The 25,356-nt window shown below is 33.2% G+C and overlaps 1 protein-coding gene across 1 annotated transcript in view; it reads right to left on the bottom strand.

The window, feature by feature from the left end:
• Atad1 (ATPase family AAA domain containing 1) overlaps nucleotides 1-25,356 on the bottom strand; it is a 45,855-nt gene that overhangs the window by 4,594 nt on the left and 15,905 nt on the right. The window contains exons 4-8 of the mRNA XM_026408967.2: nucleotides 23,141-23,261; nucleotides 19,969-20,169; nucleotides 17,900-18,006; nucleotides 10,632-10,721; nucleotides 7,481-7,531 (exon numbers count right to left, since the gene is read on the bottom strand). Of these exons, the coding sequence (XP_026264752.1) occupies nucleotides 7,481-7,531; nucleotides 10,632-10,721; nucleotides 17,900-18,006; nucleotides 19,969-20,169; nucleotides 23,141-23,261 (570 nt within the window). The remainder of the gene's footprint in view (nucleotides 1-7,480; nucleotides 7,532-10,631; nucleotides 10,722-17,899; nucleotides 18,007-19,968; nucleotides 20,170-23,140; nucleotides 23,262-25,356) is intronic.

The raw sequence follows: 25,356 nt of genomic DNA, 5'->3' as shown, positions 1-25,356 counted from the left end.
ATGAACAAAGACTAGGGGGTAGGGGTAGAAAGCAAAGGCATGGGAAAGATTAAAATAAGAATAAACACAAATTTACCAGTAATCATCACAAATAGAATAAATCAGGAAATGACAAGATATTCTGTGTTTATGTTGTTTATGTGTATGTAGTAAAAATGTAGCTGAGGTCTGAAATTCACAACTATGCTAAAGAAAATAGGCTTTGTTTATATTTAAAAAGAAGTTTAAAGTTGAAAATGACATACAAAGCAAACACTGAGAGAAAGTTAATATAGTTCTAGTTACATCAGATCAAACATTTTTATGCAAAATGCTTAACTGGGATGAGAAATCATTACATAAAAAATAATACACCAGAAGAGACAAAAACTCCCTGTACCTTTACATACCTAACATCATGGCCCCAAAACATAATTATGTAGAAAAATGGGCGAATTCACACTAATATTGGGATATTTTTAACATGTCTCATATATTGAAACATCAAAGAATAAATTCTTAGAGCCAGTTAAAATTTGCACCTGTGATCTAATGTACTTACATGTATTAGGACTCATATACCTGACCAGAACAACTTAGGACGAAAAGTTTACTTTGGGCTCACAGTTTCAGAGGCACAGTCCATGATCAGCCAACTCCATTGTTCTGGGGCCAAGATGAGGTAGAATGCATGGAGGAAAGAAATGGTGGAAGAAAGCTTCTCAGCTCGTGGCAGTCAGGAAGCAGAGAGTGAGTTCGAGGTGCCAGGAACAAAATATAAATCCTAAAGGCATGCCCCCAGTGACCCATTTCCTTCAGTTATACCCTACCTTCCTATAGTCATCACAGAGTATAGTAGTCCTTTCAAATTATTAATTCATCAAGCAGATTAACCCACTCACTAGATTATAGCTCTCGTAATCTAAGCATTTCACCTTTGAACATTCCCAATTTGCCTAACATGAGCTTTTTGGAGGGGATACTTCATATCTAAACTATAACCACAGATAAACCTTGCAAACACATTACAGGAATTCAGCATATAATTTAGATATTAGTCCTTTTTGGTTATAGTGTTGTAAATGTTTTTCCACTTTGTTCATGTTATCTTGTCATAGAGAAGATTTAAGTCTGATATAGTCAGATTTGTCTATTCTCTTTGTAGTTTTCACTTTTTTGTTTCAGGGACTCTTCTTTGTACATCAACAGATACATACAAGGATCCAATTTCTTTACCATTTGTAATAGTAAAAAATAAATAACCTACACCTATGCAAATGTAAGGCATCTACTCTCAAATATTAATTAAATTGATATTCACTGTCAACTTCGGGAAAGTAGGTTAGATGGTGATAGGGGTGTGGGTAGAGATGGGTTGCTAAATTTGATCTAAATTTGAAAGAAGTTAGTTGTCTGTCTATAACTTAAAAAAAAAAAAAAAGAAAGAAAATTCTAGTCATGGGGGAGCAAGTTAGTTAACAGAGAAAGCATAGCCTAATGATTCAGAGAAAGGTTCCATCACTTCTTTGTGTGATTCTGAACAAATTTTTATATAACTTCTCTGGGTTTCAGTCTCCTCAACTATAAAACAGAGCTAATATGTACTCCTTGTAGGACTGAGTAGTATATAAAACAAGGCACAATTCACAACAGTGCTGGTACATAGCAAGCACTCCAAAAGTACCCCCCTCTTTTTTTTACTGTAGAATAATAGACATTAGACAAATCATGAATGGAAATTCTTTTCATTAAGCAATAAAGCCAATTCCCAAATTGAAGGTTTTTGAGAACTGGTAACAATATTAGAGCATATTAAGAGACTTCTAAAATAACTTGAAAGAAAAGCACTTGTTTATATAGGTATTTACTTTACCTAAAATTAACTGTATACTTAATATGCATATTACTCTAAGCAGTTTACATACAAAAATCTAATTAAATTCTCAAAATGATTCCATTAGATTGTTGGCATCTAATTTCCAAAAGGAAAAAAAAATTAGGCATAAATATACTGAACAGTATGACCAAGCAGGGAATGGTCAAGCCAGAATATGGGAGACTCTCAGGTCTGTCTCTGAAGCCCATGCCTGTTAATTATTTCTGTTTAAATTCAGATAAGTTTGTATAGGGGAAAAAAGTGACCTCCTTACTTTACAGTCAGACATGATACTTTTATAATATAAATTTTATTAGCGTTAATTCTTTTTACACTTAAAATTTTAAGCCAAAACTACTACACTACTTTAAAAACTTATTTATTTTATTTGGTACTAGGGACTGGACCCAAGGGAGCTTTACCACTGAGCTACATCCCCAGACCTTTTAATTTTTTAAATTTTGAGACAGGGATTTGCTATATTGCCCAGGCTGGCTTTGAACTCTCTTGCCTTAGCCTCCCAAGCAGTTGGGATTACAGGTGTGTACCACTGCACCCAGCTTACCCTTTCTTTTTAAAAGAAAGCAAATAATGTTATGGAATATCTATTAATAAAGAACTGTAAGAGTGGAACACAGGATCATTTTAAGAGTATCAATCTTTTCTTCAGAGAACATAAATTCAAAAAATATAAAAGTCTGCTACTTTATTTCTATAAACGCTTATTTATTCAGTAATGTAAAAACAGCAATGGTACTCACTTGTGCTACTGATGTGAAGCATCTTTAAAAAAAAAGTAAATAAATTTCTTTCATATTTTATTGAAGGAGCAATCTGCCTTCAGCATATAAATATTAGCTAGTAGGAAATGAGATGTTCCCATGTCAGCAATTATCTGGAGAACACTCATATTTTGCATCATAAAACTGATTAGAGACTAATCATTTGTGCTTTCATGAATAAGAAACAGAATGCTAAAAACTTCCTGTGCCCATGACAAATGTAATTCTAAAAGAATTTCCAAAGACATTGCTATTAAAAAAAAAAACACACAAAACAATATTGAAACAGAAATTTCATCATTTACACTGTTGATATATATTTAAATATATAAATCATCTACATTATCTATATCTTTACTAGATACATACATGTGGTTTAAAAACATGGTTAACTTTCAGTTATGCAATACAATATCTCATTACATTTTTTTAAAGTTAAATAAATTATACTGATAATCTGAAATCTCTGCAAAGTTGTCAAGAACTATCTCCTAATATCTGTTCAATTTCTAGGCACAACATAGTCGACATATCTCCTCTGTTTATTTCTCCTTCTGATGTCTATTCTTGAGAAAGATTTATAAACTGTGTTTTATCTAAATAGTACTGCAACTACACAATATCTTTCTGAAAGCAGTTACCAAATATTCAATTAAAAGGCAAAATGTAATTTGCATTTTTTATCTAAGACAGGAATTCCTTACTAATATGAAAGATTTAGGAATTTCTCTGAAATCAAACAAAATATTCCATGCAAATATGTTGCTTTCTTAGGAAAGACTAGAGCTTTTATCTCATTCTTAAAAAGACTTTACCACTCCCAAAATGGTTAAAACCATGGATCTGTAATCTTTGTAATTTATTCTGATCTTTGTAATTTGATAGGTTCTTTAATCTTTTTCACAGAGTATATATTACTGCTCTGCTTTAAGTAAGTGGCTCAAATTCATATGTCAGAAACTTAATCCTCACCTCAGTAGTATTGAGACCTCATGGGATTGGAGCCCTCAAGAATGGTTTAATGTTGGGCTGGGGCTGTGACTCAGCAGTAGAGTACTCACCTAGCAAGTACGAGGCCCTGGGTTCTATCCTCAGCACCACATAAAAATATATAAATAACGGTACTGTGTACAACTACAACTAAAAATTAAATATATATATAAAAAAGAATGGTTTAATGTCACCATGGGAGTGGGTAAGTTACTGAGTCTGCAGGCTGTTAGAGAGATCCACCACTCATACTTTTACTTTTGCACATGTGTTCAATTGCCCTTCTGCTTTTCTGCCATTATATACAGTATGAAAGCCCGCACTATCCATTGTCACCATGCCTTTAGACTTCCCAGGTTCCAGAACTGTGAGCTAAATAAGCTTCTGTTATAGCAATGGAAAAATGACTAGAACAGTAATTCTGATATACTTTAGAACCCTGCTGAAACATAAGGAAGAATTAATCAGAAAGAATATTTGCTATGGGATAGAAAGATTTAACACCAAGAAGATCTCAATTCTCTTGAATAATTATCCACTAAAAATATTAACTTTTTTCCCTCCAAAAGGCAAACTGATTTTAAACTTCATGAAAAATAAATAAATAAATAAATAAATGGGGTGGGAATAGGAATAAATAAATAAATAATAGGGATAGAAAAACAACATGGGGTAGTTCCACTAGATATTATAACTTATAAAGCCACAATAATTAAAACAGTGTGTTGCCAGTGTACACAAACACAAAAGACCAATGACCTGAATTCAAAGTCCAAAACACAGCCAAAATGTGAAAATTCAATAAAGAAAAAGATGGCCTATTCAATAATTGGTGTTGGGACAAATGAATTCCCATCTTAAAAAAAAATAAAATAAAAGCAAATTTGGATTCATACTGCACATTACCTATTCAGATAAATTCCAAATACAGCAAAGATTTACTTACTTACTTATTAATTTGAACCCTCTAAACTACATCCCCAACTCTTTTTTGTCCTCTCCTTTTTTTCCCCCCAATATTGGGAATTGAACCCAAGGCCTTACACGTGCTAGGTAAGCACTCTACAACTGACCCACATTCCCAGTCCATCTTGTCTTTTTTTATACATTTTCAAATTTGAACAAATTAAAAAAAAATTCTTTCAATTTTGAGATAGTCTCAAAAGTTGCCCAGGCTAGCTTTCCTTGTACTCATGCTCCTCCTGCCTCAGCCTCCCAATAGCTGGGATTAAAGATGCATGCCACCATATCTAGCTCCTTATACCCAAGATTTAAATATAAAACATAAAACCACAGCCACCATGATATTATATATCTCCTGATGGAAGAATATAATCTCACCTAAGAAGTAGTCCTGTCCTGTCTTTTCTATCAACCTGAACTTAAATATTACCAGTCTCCTAACCCAACTACCAAATTTAGAGGGTAACTGTATAAATAGCAAAATCTGGACTGTGGAAAACAATTCAAAAGGGAGGGAGAGAAAAAAAAAAAAAAAGAAGAAGAGAAATGAAACTTTAGTTTATACATTAAACAAGACTTAAAAAAAAGTACCAAATAACTGCAAATTATGAACTCAATATAGGTAATCAAGTCAAACAAAAACTGCTAAAAAAAAATCAAGACATTTAGGAGACAATTAAAAATTTGAAAAGATTAGACAATGATAACTAAATTTTTGTTAGATGGGTTATTAACAAGGTTATACAAATACAATACAATACAATACAATACAATACAAATGAAATATTTACAGATGTAATACAATGGGAAATGTGGGAAGTTAAGAAGTGAGATATGAAAGGAGAAGTAGATACCGATGGGTTCAAGGAAGGAAGGAAGCCACAGACATACAAATATCCTGGACTAGGGAAATCTATTTTAGTTTCTTAGTTTTAGTATTGAGTTCAAACAGTGAGTTTAGATATCAAAAATATATTTGGGGGCTGGGGATATGGCTCAGTGGTAGAGTACTTGCCTAGCACATGTGAGGCACTGGGTTCGATCCCCAGTACCACATTTTAAAAAAACAAAATAAACAAAATAAAGGTACTGTGTCCATCTACAACTAAAAATATTTTTAAAGTAAAAATTTAAAAATATATATTCAGGTTGACAGAGAGAGGAGACAGGACTTCTTAGGTGAAATTATATTCTTCCATCAGGAGATATACAATATCTTGATGGCTGTGATTTTGTTTTACTTTAAAAATAAAAATATTAAAATTAAAAATATATGGAGTGTTAGAAAAGCAAGTAACAAGAACTTAGAAATATGGGAAATTCTTTTGTAAACCTGAGAAGAGAAAAGGACATTTTAATTTATATTTAAAACTCAGAAGCCATAAACAGGGGAAAAATTATCAATAAAATCAAAAGATGAACTTGGAAACTTTGTCAAATCATACAAAGGACAAATCTCCCTAATACAGAATTTCTACAAATCTTTATAAAAAGGAACAATTCAATAGAAAATGAGTGAGGCTAATGCAGGAGGATACAGGTTTGAAGCCAGCCCCAGCAATTTAGCAAGACTGTATACAACCTAGTGACACCCTGTCTCAAAATAAAAAATAAAAAGGGCTAGGGATGAGTGAGGCTCAGTGGTTAAGTGCTCCTGGGTTTGGTCTCCTGGGTTCAGTTCTTTGTACAAAAAAAATGGGGGGCGGGAGCGTGGAGGGATTTATAGGGGGAAAAAAAAAGTCAAACTCCTCTTAAAAATATATAGCAATACTCACTTCATCTCTAAAGAATGCAAATTAAAACTTTAATGAGATAACTATTTTCTAACCCATCATGCTGGCACAAAATTCTATAACATTCTTTGCCGAAGCTTTAAGAAAAGAGGTACTCCAATATTGCCAGTATGAGAATAAACTTTCACAGACAATTTGGCAAGAGCTACCAAAACAGAAAGAAATACCCTGTCCTTAGATTTAGCGATTTCTCTTCTGTAAAAATTTGCTTTACTAATATTCTGGTACAAGGTTATTCAATGCAATATTTTTATAATAATGAAAGACTAGAATCAACCTGAATGTCCTTCAATATGGCACTGATTAAAAACATTACATTGTAGTTATACAATAGAATCCCAGCAGTATAAAGAGAGAGAGAGCAGAATAAGGAAAATATATGCTAATATGGAAAGACCTCAAAGATAAGAAAGCAATGACCAGAATAGTGAAATGACTTGTTAACATGGTTTATATTTTTTAAAAAAGGAGGAATAACAATATATTTTAATTTGCTTATAAAGACATAACAACAATTTCAAAGTACAGAATACAAGGAAGGGAGAATTTTCCCTGTATACCATTCAATATATGTATTTTAATGTTTGAAACATTTGACTATATGGTCTATTAAAAAAAAAAAACAAAAAACCTTAAATACAAAAGATATTGAAGGGGCTGGGGTTGTAGCTCAGTGGTAGAGCACCTGCCTCACACATGTGAGGCACTGGGTTCAATTCTAAGCACCACATAAAAATAACAAAGATTTTTTTAAGATATTGAAGATTTCTCTTAAATCTAAATTCCAACTTCAAAAAATATTTCAACTAAGTAGAAACAAGACGCAAAACAAAAATTTATTTTCTTTACAAAAATAAATGTTCTTATGTAACCACAGAATGGTCTAAAAAATATCAAAGAGTATTAATACAAAAACATGAAGCTCACCTTAACTAGTTCAAAGGTACAGAGTTACAGGAGCAAACTACAGTTTTACAGTAATTTTGATCAAGTTCAAAATTACATGATTTTCAGACACCTCATTCATTCCTCTTTAAAATAATTTTATGAACATAAACACCACATTATAGAATGAGGAAAAATGATTTTCTACTTACATTTTCATTTTTCAAGATGAGCTTCAAGATTGCTTCTCTTTGTTTTAGAGCCTAAATGCAGAATAATTTCAGTTAGCATTTTTTTTAAAGATCAATTAGTTTTCCTAATTCTTCTTCCCTTATGAACTATGTGATGATACCTAAACAAAATGACAGAAACTTTCTGTACATAGTGGCACATGACTGTCATCCCAGGAACTTGGAAGCTTAGGAGGATGGCAAGTTTGAGGGCAGTCTCAGCAACTTAGTGAAACCTCTCTCAAATTAAAAAGGCGGGGCAGGGAACTGGTGATATCGCTCAATGGTAGAGCATCCGGAGGTTCAATCCCCAGTACTCATAAATAAATAAATACAGAAACTCTGGTAGAGATCAAATCAAGATCTTATTTTGATACTCTACAGTAATCATCTGTGGGTATGCCACTGAATTCTATTTCTTATTCTGTATCCCCAGTGCCTATAATGTATGGGAAAGAATATGCCCTTAATATTTACTGAATGAGTGAAGGAATATCTATGTGTTTCCCATATAACTCTACAATCTTCCTTACGAAATTTATGAAAACTCACTACTACCCTAAGATTGAGAGGGACTGAGGAAAGGGGGTTACTAGGGGTGCTCTACCTCTGAGCTAAATCTCCAGCTCTTTTCATTTTATTTTTGAGACAGGCTAAATTCACCAGACTGGCCTCAAATCTGTAATCCTCCTGCTTCAGTCTTCAGAGTAGCTAGGATTATAGAAATATACTATTGCACCTGGCTGCCATAAGATGTTTTTTTACCAGTAACTGGAGGTTGGGGCAACACTTACCTCTCCTCCATTTAATATAAAATGTCCACGTTCACTAACACTCATCAGTGAATTTTTATTTAGTTCCAATGATTTTCCCCCAGTGATACCTCACATTATTATATTAGAAACTACACTTAAGGAATAATTATATAGATTTTTAAAAATATTTTTAGTTGTAGATGAACACAATAACTTTATTTTGTTTATTTATTTATGTGGTACTGAGGATCGAACCCAATGCCTCACACATGCTAGCAAAGTGCTCTACCACTGAGCTACAATCCCAGTAAAGGTTTTGAAAGAAGTTGACGTCAGTTTAGATTTTTAGAATTATGACAGAATTCATCCTTAATCCTCTTGAACCACTGACAAAAAAAAATGCTCATTACAATGACCCTCAAAATAAAACTCTACAGTTTCTGTAATTCACATGTATTGAGTAATGAAGGTTCACTTGGTATGTTATGTGATCACCAATAACTACTTCTGTTAATAACCATTTTATTTGATTAGGAGTTTTAAGATAAGGTTACACTTTGACACTGTAGTTAAACAGGAAAGAAAATCCTCTAATATATGTGCATATTCATTTAAAACAGAATGAAAAGGAAGTAATGAAGTTCCAATTTCTATGTTATCCATACACAAATTTATAACAAATTTGATGAAATCTGTTACAAATTAGTCTGATAACATATAATACATTATAACTTCAAAAAATATTACTTTCCATGTTGTACTCTAAGTTCTATACACTTGTACATCAAAAACCTTTCTTTTTCTATTGGGCTACAAGGTATCTTCTATTATTTGATAAGTACTATTCATCAAAACCTCTGTTGTCCTGATAAAAGTCAGTAATCTTGGGATTCAGAATTACAGGAAAACTAATTTACTTTAAAATGTCTTGCTTACAAAATATAAAACATTCTTGCATAAAGCATATAAGGTTAAACTTGGTTATAGTCAACCTTTCCAGGTTTATCTCTATTTTCCTTGGTTTCTAACAGAGCTACCCCTAAAGCTCACTCAAACTATTCCTGCCTTTGTTCATTCTGGTAGGAAGAACCCTTATTTTATTTGCCTGTTAAATTCCTACCATCCTTCAACATCCAACTAGATTCCGTAAATCCAAGGGCTCCATAGACAAAATTACTAGTTTTCATCAGATTCTCATGGTTCTTTGAACATACCTTTGTAAAACATGTTAACATTATTTATGTTGTCTGCTTTCCCAGTAACCCAAAGTTCTTTTGAGAAAAAGGGCAATGTTTCATTCACCAGAACCAGCAAGTATCTGACAAATATTAATACTTGGTAAGTATTCATCATACTAAATATAATTTATGCTCTGCTATTTCAAGTTTTTAAAAAAATCTCTTCATTGATTTATCAGGTAATTTTCAAATATAGTAACTAAATATGTGCATATTCTCTGAGGAACCAGAAGTACCAGAGATTCTAACTGTAGCAAATACTTTATCAGACTAATTTTACAGAGTCACAATCATCAAACTTTAGAAGGCCAATTTTTACTGCAACAAACTGATATGATAAGCTTCAGAATATAAATGGGACAAATAATTTTTAGTCAAGGATTACAAATGAAATTATATATATTTTTACAACCAAACCTGAAAGGAATAAAAACTAACTATAAGTATATCATGTTGACTATATGGAACATATCTTCTACCATGGAAATCTGTTTTTTTCTTTTTTCTTCAATATAAAGACATACAAAATTCAATATTTTAAGATTCTCTGCAAAATTTAAAGGGTATCAAAAAGTTATAATCATCTATTTGAGGATACATCTTAACTAACAAAAAAAAAATGCTAGAAAGAAGGCAGTAATGGTTCAACATGAGCCACAAATTTGCATTAAGTTAAGCATATATAATACTTTAGCTTTGGGAATTAGTATCTAGTCAGAGAGAAGTACTGATTACATTTACCAATAATTAATCAAAACCAAATAGTTCTTCATGCTAGGCCTTCAGAATAAAATAAGTATTTAACATTTTTTCCCCAATTTTATTCTATGCTAATCTAAAAATATAATTTAGATTTTTTAACATATCTTCCTAAAGTAAATCATTAAAATAACTAGGCAAATATGATGTAATTATATTCTTGGAAGAGAAGCAAAACCCATTGATCTTAGGGTAAAAAGAAAAAAAAAGCAAAGAAGAGAGAGGAAAGCTCAAAGAAGCAATTGTGGAATTTCCTGTTCCATTCCTTCCCTGCCTGTCATAAATGAGTCCTATGAAACAAAACATTCCTTCTTTAAAAATCACAGAAAGACTTGTTTAAAAGGTGAATATTTAACTGTTTTATAAATCAAGAGCACTTACAGGCTGGTTGATATGAAATCTTGTAGGCATTCTTCTCATTATAGCTGAGTCAAGGTCCTGAGGACGATTAGTAGCTCCCATTACTATGACCTAAATACAGAAAGAAACACAAGGTATTAAATATATCAATAATAACCTTTGAGGTTATTATTACTAGGACTTCGAAGGTAAAGAAAATTAAGTGGTTTTTAAACTGAATCCTTTAAGAAATCTAGTTTTAATCCAGTATTACTCAAGTATTTATAGAAAAAAGTAAAGTTAATCCTAAATAAAATAATAACCAATCTGGAAAGATTCATGCATTTCATTGGATGTCTAGTAACTAAAACATGTACTGTTTAGTTGCAAGTGTCATTATTAAAGAATTATAAAGATTTTTTAGAGGGTTGTTGTATTTTACAAAATACTTACCTTAAATATAGTTTGGGAGTATAGACAGTGGGGGATCATGTCCTTTAATAATAAATATGGAGAGAATCAATTCTCCACAAGTATGAGGATTCTGAAAATGTACTTTTTTCCCTCTAGATTTCACATCATTGTCTTAAGAGACTATCAACATTGTAGGCAATATCTTCTCAAAGCTAAATATAAAGTCAGGCACAGTGGTGCACGCCTATAATCTCAGCGGCTCGGGAGGATGAGGCAGGAAGATTGCAAGTTCAAAGTCAGTCTCAGCAAAAGCGAGGCACTAAGCAACTCAGTGAAACCCTGTCTGTAAATAAAATACAAAATAGGGCTGGGGATGTGGCACAGTGGTCGAGTGCCTCTGAGTTCAACCTCCGGTACCAGAAAGAAAGAGAGAAAATAGAAGCTTAAAAAAAAAAAAAAAAAAAGTTAAACATAAAGCAATCCAATTCTAAAAAAAGAGAAGAGTAAAAGGAAACAAAATGCTGTGTAGCGGGCTAGCTAGGTAGAACAGTTGCCTAGCATGTATGAGGGGGAAATAAAAGAATTTTTAATACCAAAGAAAAAAATTGCTGGTGATCCTATCAAATTCTGGGTCTATATCACTTAATTTATAAAGGATGTAGAAACTAGAAAAAACTAAACCTTAAGGCACAAACAAAACAACTATTCAGAAGTACATCTCTGAAGCGGGGGGATCAATACTTGGGTATAATCTAGTAATAGCATACATCTGCTATCCAAAATGAAGTTTATTGGTATTTGTGGAAACATATTTCTCTACTCTTATTTCTGTGCAAGAGGTTTTAGATTTCTGAAACAAAATTCCCAGGCCAAGTTAAAATATCCACCAAATCTTATATTTTACTCATTGTGGTTTTTTTGTTTGTTTGTTTTGTTTTGTTTTGTGTGTATGTGTGGTACTAGGGATTAAATCCAGGTCCTTGAACACGCTAGGCAAGCTCTCTACCCCTGAGCTACCTCTCCAGGCCTCTACTTCTACTCTTCACATTAAAATTATCTTTTCTCTGATAATAGATGGAGCCCAGTATCCTAACTACCTTTCCAGTATATGGTTACAACGGAAATAAATATAGTAAATTACCCAAAGAAAATCATCACTGTAAATGGAAACCTTAGCAACTGAGGACACATTCTCATGGGGTTTTTTTGGTACCACAATTGAACCCAGGAATACTTAACTTCTGAGCCACATCCCCAGCCCTTTTTATTTTTTATTTTGAAACAGAGTCTCACTAACTTGTTTAGGGCTTTGCTAAATTGTTGAGGCTGTCCTTGAACTTGTGCTCCTCCTTCCTCAGCCTCCCAAATCATTGGGATTGCAGGTGTGTTTCATTGTGCTATAGTAGGGTTTTTGCTTTGAGTCATAGATTTAGATCTGATTATTTTAAATGTGAATGGATAAAGAACTTCATTATCTGTTTTAAGATTTTTAAAAAGTTTTAACAATATCTTAGATGGTTTTTTTTGCTGCTTAAATACTAAAAAATTAATATTGTTTCCCATTTTGAATTCTTAGTTCATTTGTACTGAATAGGATTAATGTGTTAAGATTCTGTCTTTATCCTTAAAATCACTTTTTAACATTTGCTTCTTTGAATGAAGGTGTAAGTATCTACAATCACTCGTGCTTTATCATCATGAAAGTCCTTTATATAACTAGATTGCTTTGAATTCCTTGATTCTGTTTTCTAGCACTTCACCTTTCTACTGGGTTTTTTGTTTGGTCTTAGGCTATTTATTACCTAGAATGTTTCTTAAAATGTTACCCATTTTTAATTTTTTTTCAAATATTTTCTTTTTTACTTATTTATTTTTATGTGGTACTGAGGATCAAACCCAGGGCCTCGAATGTGCGAGGCAAGCGCTGTACCGCTGAGCCACAACCCTAGTCCCTCAAATATTTTCTCAACTACAATATCTTTTATGATTTTCTGCGACTCAGTATAGTCAGTATTCAATAAGCTACTCTATATCACTTGCAATTGCTCTTTTGATACTTAATATGTAAAAACATTTATGTATTCTTTATCTTATGCAGTTAATCCATTTAATCACTTGTTTGGTAGAATTTTTTTTTCTTTTTTACTAATTTTATCAATTGTAAGATGCCAGTAAATAAAAATGGGGATGAGCATCAATACTGGATTCTAGGGTCATTTAATCCAAGCATGGAGATGCATTACATTGTGAAGCTAACATTTCCTAAATTTATATTTGTATATATATTTTTCCTCCAGGTGACAGACTTGCTTAGTTAATTAAAAGTAATTGGGATCTGAGAAATTCATATGAAAGTAAAATATATCTAAAGGGAGGGAAAGGGCAAATAGTGAGAAATTATACTGGCCAAATTATATTATTTATTGTGTGCATATATGAAGGTGTAACAACAAATGCCACCATTTTGTACAACTATAATAAACCAACAAAAAATATGGAAAAAGCAAAGTAACATGTCTAAAATTTTTATTTAAAATTATTAATATCAATTTTAACCCCCTCAACACACAATAAAAGTTTTTTTTTAAAAAAAGGTTCTGAACAGAGGTATGAAAAATTGTTCTATATGTGTAATAAGAATTGTGATGCATTCCACTGTTATGTATTTAAAAAATAAAACCAATAAAAAAAATGTTAAAATGAAAAAAAAAGGTTCTGGAGTTTAATATAATAGCAACATCTTCTATTGGCTCTTCAATTCAAAACTCATCATAATCAAAAAAGCAATTGCTATCAATGGAATAAGGACTCATTGTTCTGCAAACTCAGTTGTGCTGTATCAGAACTATCTAGACCTCCTCAGCTCAAGGTTTTAATTTTTGAAATATAATCTCATAACAAGTTAAAATATCTATCAAATCTTATATTCTACTTCTATTCTTTGCTTATTTTTGCAATAATGGGGATTAAACCCAGGGCCTTGCACATGCTAGACAAGCAGTTCTAGAGTATGCTATATACAAATGACTAAATATTCTCTGCCCTAAACAGATGAACACTATATTCTGAAATTAAAATGTTTTCTCTCAAATGGGTTGATGGGTTGTCTGAGTTAAATTGTCTGAGTTAAATACCATTGTGAAATTTATGTTGTGCTTTTTTCTCTAACCATTCAATAGAGCTAAAGATTATTTCAAAATCTCATAAAAAATAGACTTTTCATAAAGGCAATTTAGGACATGTGGCCTAATTTTCTTCTTCAAATTGATTTTAATTTATGGTAATGTGGTGAACTTTAAGAGACCCTTAAAGCCCTGTGGCAACAAGACACATAAGAATAATAAAATATAGGGCTGGGGATGTGGCTCAAGCGGTAGCGCGCTCGCCTGCCATGCGTGCAGCCCGGGTTCGATCCTCAGCACCACATACAAAGATGTTGTGTCCGCCAAATACTAAAAAAAAAAATAAATAAATATTAAAAAATTCTCTCTATCACTCTTTTTTTAAAAAATATTTATTTATTTATTTATTTTTTAGTTCTTGGCAGACACAACATCTTTCTTTGTATGTGGTGCTGAGGATCGAACCCGGGCCACACGCATGCCAGGCGAGCGCGCTACCGCTTGAGCCACATCTCCAGCCCCCTCTCTATCACTCTTTAAAAAAATAAAATAATAAAATATAAAAATATCTCAAACAAATTAATCTAGAGTCAGTACAATGGCATGTGTCTATAATTCCGGCTTCTTGGGAATTGAGGCAGGAGAACTGCCAAGTTCAAGGCCAGCTTCAGCAACTTAGTGATGCCCTCTCTCAAAATATAGAATAAAAAAGGAGTGGGGGATGTAGCTCCCCAAGGTTCAAGCCCCAGTGCTACCAAAATAATGATGATGATCTTTAAGTCTGCCAATAAAAAAAAAGAAAGAAAGAAAGAAAAAAGGAATTGAGGCCATCAGTAAAGCCTATGCATAAAGAAAGTAAGCAAAAGTAGAAGCTGACCAAATACCCTATAGACATGTATAAAACCTAGAATGTATGGTATGTATTGAATATCTTTCAGGTTATAACACCTTATTAGAGCACACTCTACCTGAAGCCAGGACTCATTACATACTACATGCTCAAAAAGTGGTCAAATGTTAGAAAATTCACTTAGTAAAAGCATGCCTTCATGGGGAGGGGGTGGTATATATGTACACAAAGTTCTTCAGATTTCACAATTTGTAGCCAGGTAACATGCTGGATCTTGGAATTTACATATTTGGGTTATTTTTTGTTTTCTTCTTCTTTTTTTTTTTTTTTTGGTACTGGAGTTTGAACCCAGGGGCACTTAACCACTGGGCCACACTCCCAGCCCCTTTTTATATTCTATTTATAGTGACAGGGTCTTGCTAAATTGCCAAGGCTGGCTTAGAATTTACAATCCTCCTGCCTCAGCATCCCAAATTGCTGGGATTAAAGGAGTGGGCCACTGGGCCTGGCTTGAATTTACATATCTGTGTTAGGGGAAAAAAAAAATCCAGCAGAAGGCAAATACAAAATTTCCTTTGAGCAACAAACCTTCAACTTGAGTTTCAAAGAATTCACAAAGTTCTATCAAATAAAGTATCCACTAAGTAGCAACAATAAAAAAAATGCTATAAATTCAAACTACAAATGATAGAAAGTCACAAGAATGTAGACGTACAGAGTCATATGTTAGATTTACTGAATACAGATTATAAAAATCAGTATGTTAATATATTTTTATGGAGTTATAAATCTACGCCAGGCACCTTTTAAGGTGCTGTACTCAGACTGGTTCCTTACAACAATTCCGAGGTAGTGTTCCCTTTCATATAAATTATTTCCTCTATACAGTATAGAATAACAATTAAAGTTGGTTAGTTGATGTCACAATTCTGGTTTTCTGATTGAACTGGGAACATAAGTAACCAGCAAGAGCCTATCAAAATTGACCCAATAGATTTGAAAAACAATCTAAAAAAATTTCCTCTAAAAAGAATCTAAAAAAATAAGCTCAATGTTTCCATTTACAGTAGAAGAGCTCCAAAGGAACACAGATTTATCAAATTGAACAACAACAAAAGGAGGTAAAGAAATTACTCAGAATGAAGTATTAAAAAACAATATGAAAATCAAAAGGCATACATCTAACTGGATGCCAAAAGGAGATGGGGAAAGGAGAAAAAAGAATAATTAAAGAAATGCAACTGAATTATTAAGAAGTGATAAAAGGGCCAAGGGAGGCTGGGGATGTGGCTCAAGTCATACAGCGCTCGCCTAGCATGCGTGAGGCACTGGGTTCGATTCTCAGCACCACATAAAAATAAAATAAAGATATTGTGTCCACCTAAAGCTAAAAAATAAATATTTAAAAAAAAAGGGCCAGGGGTATAGTTCAGGGATAGAATGCACAAGGCCCTGGGTTCTGTTCCTATCTGTGTCTAAAAAAAAAGTTATGAAAGATGTGATTTCAAATATATTTGTGTTTTTTTGAAAAGACAAAACAAGCTAGGGGCTGTAGTGCACACCTATAATCCCAAAGGCTCAGGAGGCTGAGGCAGGAGGATTATGAGTTCAAAGGCACCCTCAGCAACTTATCAAGATCCTGCCTCAAAGTAAAAATATAAAAAAAATAAAAAGGGCTGCAGATGTGGCTCAGTGGTTAAGTGCTCCTGGGTTCAACCCCAAGTAAAAAAAAAAAGCTAAACTAACATTAATTTTTCCATGTGACATAATTCATGAAGAAAATATGGGAAAATGGTTCTGGGATTTCTATTTCCAGCAATATGCAGAAAAAAATAAAATGCCAAATGAATTTTAATTTTACTTTTAAAATACATCATTGAGGGCAGAGGATGCAACTCAGCAGTAGAGCCTTGCCTAATGTGTTAGGCCCTGCGTTTCCCTAGCATGCCGAAACACACCCATGTACACACCTAATGGTAAAAAATATGAAATATTCAGAGATCAAGTAAATGAAAGTGAGAACACAAAAGAAGAAAACTGAACACTAAAGCTGACTTTCTCTTTAGGGGCATAACAAGAGAACTCACCCATTTTCACATCCTTGTAGCAACAAGAGACAAAGTCTAGATAAAGGACTGTTTAGCATAAACGAAGAAATCTAAAGGAAGGCTCATGTGACAGTAAGTGAGAAAGTATACAAGTTTCAGCAGCTATTGAACACAGTAAAATGAGAAGACAAAGGACATAAGAACTGAGAGTAGGGCTCAGTGGCAGAGTATGCCTAGCATGTACAAGGCTCAAAATTTCAAACCCAGCACTACACACACATATACACAGAACTGAAAAACTATAAGGAATTATGGGTAAGAGTCAAAAGGAAAAGAAAGAATAATAACACCCACAGACACTAGTAAATTCTTTGGCATAATGGTTCTGAAAATTCCAAAGAGGGGCTTTACCCTGTTTTTCTCTCTTCCATCACCATCTATTTCAGGTACTTAAACGATCTGTCAATGTTAAACATGAAACCCTCAAAATGGATAATTTATACAAACTATTTCTTTTGAATTCTCATCACTTGTGTTTTTTTTTAAATATTTTTATTAGTTATTGATGGACCTTTATTTATTTATTTGTTTGTATGTGGTGCTGAGAATCGAACCCAGGGCCTCATACATGCTAGGCAAGCGCTCTACCACTGAACCTCAGCACCAGCCCCATCACTTGTATTTTTTGAAAAGACAGAACAAGTAGTATAAAGTATAAAGATTATGTATCTGAATACATTATATTATGATAAGTATAATACAGTATAAGTATAAATATTATGAAAAAACTTTTGTATGGAAGTATTAAGTGGCTCACCAGATTTCCAATTAATAATAAAACAACCAGTTTAGTGTAACCAAGTTTTACTCAAATACCTGGCAGCTATGATCAGTATCCAAACCATCCCAGAGACTCATAAACTGAGCTTTCATCATGGCTGTAGCTTCATGATCAGAGCTTGAACGATTCCGTAGAAAAGAGTCTTTAAAAAAAAAAAAAAAAAAAAAAGGTCCTTAACTTTAGAAATTAATTATTTACCCTTTATATAATTTATGCATTGGAAGAATTACAACATTCAAAAAATACATAGGCCTGAGGAATTTTTCAGAAGTAATGAAAGCCATGAATTCTCAGATCAAAACGCATTACTGTAGGTTTACTAGGCTTAGCAAATAGAACACCTAAACAACTAGAGAAAAAAGATACAATCTTTAGATATCTTAGGCAATAAGCAGATTTCTCAAAAGCAACAAGAAAGTCTGAAAAACAATGGAAACTGAAACTTCAAAATGCTGAGGGAAAATAATTCTGTATCATTTAAGAGATAAGGCAGAAAGAATTAACACTCTTTCATCTAAAAACAGAAAGAATTCACTCCTTACAACCTTTGCTGAAGGAATTTAAGACTTTAGTAAGAAAATTAAATCCAGAAAAGGCAAGATCTAAGAAGCACTGGTGAATAAAAAACTGGCAAATGTGAGTAGGTGAAAAAGCAATGAAAATAACAGTAATAGGTAAGATGTAAAAAAGGAAAAATGTTGGAAAACATGTAAAAGTTAGGGGGAATTATCAATGTGTAGAAGTTCTAAGGTCACTATATAGTTTGCAAGGAGGGCAGAGACGATGATTAGGCTTTAGACATTTAAGAAAAGTAGGTATAGCTGGGTACAATGACACACACCAATAATCCTAGCAATTCAGGAGTCTAAGCCAGGAAGATCCAGTTCAAAGCCAATCTCTGCAACTTAGCAAGGACCTAAGCCCTGTTTCAAAATCAAAAATAAAAAGAGCTGAGGTTAAGCACTCTGGGTTCAATCCCCATACCAAAGAAAAAGACAAGTACGTATGTTAAATGTTTCACTAGAAGAAGAATAAAGAACTTCTAAATCTGTAGCAAAAGAAAAGTTTTGTTTATGTATTTGCCTTGGGAATTTTTTCATTGTTTTATTCTTTCAATATTTGGGGTTCTGGTATGCATCTTGAAAAAGAGAGTATATAGCTGGATTTAAAAATAATTTCAATCTATTTCTTTAATTGGGAAGTGTAGTTAATTTGCTATTTTTATGACAGCTAATGTATTCAGATTTATTTCTACTATGCAATTTAGTGCTTTTTATTTAGCAATCTGGTGGATGGTCTCTTTTATAAGTTTGCTGTCTAAATGGAATTGGATTTCTATCTCATACCATATAATAAAAAAAAAAATTAAGAATATTTGTGGGGATAGTGTAAAGTATTGTAAACCAGACATAAAAAGCATAAATCACAGAGGAAAAATACTTATAAACGTGACTACTTTCAAACTTAAATCACTGCAGCCATTTAAATCATTGTAAAAGAAACTACTATAAACAAATTGAAGTAATTATAATAAACATCAACAAGAATTAACCAGAAAAATATAAATTCCCCAAAGAAAAACTGGAAATTACAAGCAAAAAACCCTAACAGCGAATCAACATATTAACACATCCAAATTTACTAGTGATTAGGAAAACATGAATTAAAATAATGGTGTGATAATTCTTGGTTTTCAAATCGGCAAAAATTAATGGTAATGTCTGAAAGAATAAATCTTAGTATGCTGGGAAACAAATTCACTGTTATGAGTGTCTAGGTATAATCATTTTGAAGAACTTGTAATCCTAGTGAAGTTGAAGAAAGTTCAACTTCCAGGAACCTATCCTAGATAAACATATATGCATAATAAAACATGTACATATATCTCCACTGAATACTGTTAAGAGAGAAAAGCCTATCAAGCAAGGGTATGAAAAGGCTATGATTCATTCCAAAACACAGATATGAGACACAGAATATTCAGCTGCTAGTTATGCCTTTTGTTTTATTAGCAGAGCCTAACAATTGTTAAAAATTAAATCTGGTTTTCTAAATATTACCTTTAAAATGACTTTTCAAAAGGCTCACATAGAAAACAACATACCTATTTCATCTATAAAGATGATGGAAGGCTGTAGCTTTATGGCAAGGGAGAAAACAGCAGCAGCCAATTTTTGAGATTCTCCATACCACTTATCAGTCAATGTTGAAGGTTGAAGGTTAATAAACCGACAGCCTGCTTCTTTAGCTGTAGCCTTGGCAATTAATGTTTTACCACAGCCTGGAGGTCCGTAGAGAAGAACACCTGAAAAATTAACATTATTTTATTATTATCTTCAAGATAATGAAATATTTGCTTTCTTTGGAGTAAAGTATAATAGATATGAAGATATACAAATTTTTTTTTAATATTTTTCAGTTGTAGTTGGACACAATACCTTTATATTTATTTATTTTTATGTGGTGCTGAGGATCAAGCCCAGGGCATCGAACATGGTAGGCGAGTGCTCTACCGCTAAGCCAAAACCCCAGCCCCATGGAGATATACAAATTTTCTTAATGTTGGACAATAAAAATAAAATTCAAACTGAGGAAAATAATAAATACTTCGCATAAAATATTTATATAAAACACATGTCAAAAACTGAATTTATTTTTGGTTGCCATGCAAGGGACCAAAGCCAGGTTCTTGAGCAAGCTAGGCAAGAGTTCTATCATTGAGCTATATTCCCAGCCCACTTTTCAATTTTTTTTTTTTTAAATAAAAAGCTTGAGCTTGTTTCCATAAGCCTTATATATTTTTTTACATCAGGCATCTCAAAATAATGGCCAAACTTTTCCTAAAGAGTAGACATATTTTTCTATTGATCACAATTCTTTAAGATTCATGTTACAACATCAAACTAACCCAAGTTTTGTTTGTTTTTGGTACTGGGGATTGAACTCAGGGGGCACTCAACCACTGAGCCACAGGATCTCCCTGAGTCACTTAGTGCTTCCCCATTTCTGAAGCTGACTTTGAATTTGTGATCCTTCTACCTCATATCCTCCCTAGTCGCTAGAATTACAGTGTGCCACTGCGCTTGGCCATCAACTAGCCCAAGTTTTAAACATTTCTAAAGCTGATTTTGAAATTTAACTCCATAAACTTTACCAGGACAAGTTAATATTTTCAAGCAGAATTTTCGATTTTTAATTCAAGTCCATTTATAGCTGCTTAAAATTTACTTAAGTCAATTATAATCTGATCCTTCAACTGACATTTTTCTTTTGGATAGCCATGTGAAACAATAAAGAATAGTCATCTAATGACATTTCATTTAAAACTGAAAACACATGGATGATTGCTGGTGTTGTGGAATTATTATATCTCATTTTTTGATCATATAATAATGTGGGCTGTAATGTGTGAAATATGATATGTCAAGAGCTTTGTAATGTTGTGAACAACCAATAAAAAAAAATAATGTGGGCTGCACATTTACTAGCAAATTCATATGTAAATATTAATTATATAAGAATTTTTAGAACCATTCATATGAAAGCCTCTGTATTTTGTACACTTTACAGTTACACCAGTGTAAACATATGTACTACTTTTACAATGTCATATTTGTTTCAAAGTATTCGTTGATCGTTTCATGTTTTTCTCCTAGTAGTTTGGACAGAAGATTAATACTTTCCAATTATTTCTCTTTGTAAATCAAAATTAGTGTTACTAAGTAAGTAGTTGCTAGTGTCTGAAAATTAAACTTGAAATGAAGGCTTTTAAATCTCATAATCTTCTGGCAGATAGAGTTATGATAAATAAGGTATACATAAGGAGATATCAATATTGTACTTCTTAACCTGGGTGATAGTTACATGTTACCTTTATAATTATTCACTCAAATATTTTATCTATGTATGTTATGTTTCATTTTAAGATTCAACTGACATATTATCAGTGAGTTTAGCAGTTTAGTGGTCTAAACAGTGTTAGTATGTATTAAGAGTGGTAAATGAGTAGTAGTCCATAAGTTAACATGAAGCATTTTGCTTTAATTCTTAGTTTCACAATCTTTTAACTAGTTTCTTGAGCTTAATTTGGCACTTACATAACCAATTTAAACAAAACAAACATATGTTTATCTTGTGTTTTGTAAAAGCCTAAAAATTCATACTTCTTTTTAAGATGGATGTTTTTTGTGAGGGTTTTACTTGTTAAGTGCTACAGGCAAATAAAAGATTTAGGATAAGAAAGAAAAAACTAAGCTGACATACAGCACTCGCTGTGGCTTAGGGGGCTGAGGCAGGAGGATGCTGAGTTCAGAGCTTCAGCAACTTAGTGAGGTCCTGGCAACTCAGCAAGACCTTGTCTCTAAATAAAATATAAAAAAAGGGCTGGAGATGTGGCTTAGTAGTGTTCAATCCCAGTATCCCTCTCACTCAAAAAAAGAAAGACAAGACTAATTGATACATACATATTCCAATTTAAAATAATCCTCACTGGTGACAAATACACTATCTTATTAGTGTATTTGAAAAGCGACCAACTTTCCTTCCCGAAAGTGATTCTGCATTCTTTATTTGAATTGCCTATAATAAGACTGTATGCATAAACAAAACTAAAAGGATCATACTTACAGATGCAATTATAAACATTCTCAATGCTTAAGTTTCAAGGTTTCAAAGTGGTGACTAACTACAAATGAGGAAATAATTTATAAAAATTTTAGAAACTAAAGAATGATTGAGGGGAGCTGGGGTTGTGGCTCAACAGTAAAGCACTCGCCTTGCACATGTGAGACCCTGGGTTCAATCCTCAGTACCACATACAATAAATAAGTGAAATAAAGGTACTGTGTCCAACTACAACTAAAAAATAAATATTAAAAAAAAAAATGACTGAGGCTGGGGTTGATGGCAGACACCTATAATCCTTGTGGCTCAGGAGACTGAGGCAGGAGGATCTGAATTCAAAATCACCTTCAGCAACTTAGCAAGGCCCTAAGCAACTCAGCAAGAACCTGTCTCTAAATACAATAAAAAGCCCTGGGATGTGGCTCAGTGGTTAAGTGCCCCTGGGCTCAATCCCAGGTACCAAAATAAGTAAACAGAATAAAAAATTATTTTAAAATTATTACTTATACAACAGTTCACTGGATCGCAGCATTGTGTTTGGAGAATCTGATTTCATCAAAAACAAACAAACAAAAAAAACAGTTCTCTAAGGCCTAAAAGTTATGTCTTCTAGACTTTTAATGCTTTCAGCAAATATATATTCTTTACCATACCTTTTGGAGGCTGCAGAAGCCTAGAATTTTCAAACAAATGCTTCTTTTTGATAGGTAAGATGACTGTATCTTTCAGATCTGTAATGACATCATCTAAACCTGCTATATCACTCCAAGTAACCTGGAAAAAGTTAAAGTCAATATAAATTTTACAACTAATGTATACTCACAAAGCAAAAAATCCACCCCCAATTGTAAACCATTACATAATCTGGTAATTACAGAAATAATAATAAAAAGTTAAAACTGTATATTAATATGAGTAAACACTTTGCAGCAGTAATGATATTAATAAGCTCAGTGACACTTGAAAAAGGAATTTAGAAGTCAATTTCTTTCTATTTAAAAAAAGTTAAATAAAGCATTAGGGCTCTGGATGTAGCTCAGTGGTAGAGCACTTCCCTCTTATGGGAGAGGCCTTGGGTTCAATCGCCAGTGGGGTTAAGAATTTAACTGAATTCATTCCATTTGTGAGTAGAAAATACACTTCCACAAGAACACTGAGAAACAGTTCAACATAATTAGCACCAGCTGATAAGGAAGAGTTTTGCCAGGAATGTACCTATTTTACATAAGATATTATCAACACAATAGGAATTTTAGAGATAAGGTGTATACTAATCAAACTGAACTTCTGATTTTTATTCATCAAAAGTAAAAACTGTCAAACTTATGAAGTGCTGGGAGCAGTTCTGTATGCCTGTAATCCATCTCAGCAACTCAAGAGTCTGAGATAGAAAGAGTGCAAATTTAAGGCCAGCAGGAGCAACTTAGTGAGGGCTTAAGCAACTCAGTAAGACTTTATCTCAAAATAAAAAATAAAAAGGGTTGGGAATATAGCTCAGGATAAAGCACCTCAGGGCTAAATTCTAAGTAACAAAAAGAAAAATAAATGCTATGGTTTGGATATGAGATTACCCAAAAAATTCCTGTGTTAATTTAGGAATATTTAGAAGTGCAATACTTAGATTAATGAGAACTGTAAACTAATCAATCCAACCTAATTTGAATGAATTAACCAGGTAGTAACTAGGCAAGTGGAACATGGCTGGAAGAGTGGGTCACTGGGAAAATGCCCAGTGAAGGTCCACACTCCCTGCAACCCCTTCCCCTTTCTCTCTCTCTCTGCTTTGAGGACACTAAGAAGTGAGCAGCTTTTCTCTACCACACCCTTAGGCCATGATGCTCTGCTTCACATTGGACCCAGAACATCTGGCAGACCATCAAAAGAACCTCTGAAACTATAAGCTAAAATACGAGTTTATTCACTTCCCCCAAGTTGTTCTTGTCAGGTATTTTGGTCACCAAAACAAAAAGCTGACTAACACAACATATTTTCAAATAGACATGGAAAACCTTCTGAATCAAAATGTTTCTTTTAAATAAAGCTAAAAGGGACTAAAAAAAAAAACAAAAGCTATATCTATATAGACATTTATATATCTGTTTATAATTTAATATTAATGTGTGTGTATATATATATATGCATGTATGTGTGTGTGTGTGTGTGTGTGTGTGTGTATCCATCCCATAAGCTGGGCCCATATCTATAATGCCAGCAGCTCAGAAAGCTGATGCAGGAGGATGCAAGTTAAAGGCCAGTCTGGACAACTTATTGAAACACTGTCTCAAAATAAACTTTAAGGAAGAGTCTTGGGAGTGTAGCTTTAGTGGTAGAATGCTTGCCTATAGTGCACAAGGCCCTTGATTCAATCCCCAGTGCTGCTCGTACCTGCCCCTCCAAGGGGAAAAAAAAAAAACAGAAAGAGAAAAAGAAATCAACCTAGTTCTAAGCTAGCACAGTAAAAGGGTCATTCAGAAGCACTGCTTTACTTTTTTTTTATAACTTAGGGGAAAAAGTGGGGTGGTGTTTTAGTCAGCTTTTTTTCGCTGCTCTGACTAAAAAGACCCGACCAGAACAACTGTAGGGGAGGAAAGGTTTATTTAAGGGCTCACGGTTTCAGAGATCTTAGTCCACAGAAGGCAGGCTCCATTCCTCTGGGCTCTAGGTGAGGCAGGACATCATGATGGTAGAGTGTGAGAGAGGGAAACAGCTCACATTATGATCAGAAAGCAAAGAGGGGGCAGTGGGAAAAGATAGAGAGACACTATCTCAAAATTAAAAGATAAAATATTTTTTAATCTCCAGATACAAAATATATACCAAATAGCCATGCCCCCAATTAACCATTTCCTCCAGCCACACCCCACGTGCC

The sequence above is a fragment of the Urocitellus parryii genome, chromosome 5 (genome assembly GCF_045843805.1).
Source record: "Urocitellus parryii isolate mUroPar1 chromosome 5, mUroPar1.hap1, whole genome shotgun sequence".
In the NCBI taxonomy this organism is placed as follows: domain Eukaryota; kingdom Metazoa; phylum Chordata; class Mammalia; order Rodentia; family Sciuridae; genus Urocitellus; species Urocitellus parryii.
The sequence above is the reverse complement of the archived record's forward strand: the minus strand, read 5'-3'. Positions and strand labels throughout refer to the sequence as shown.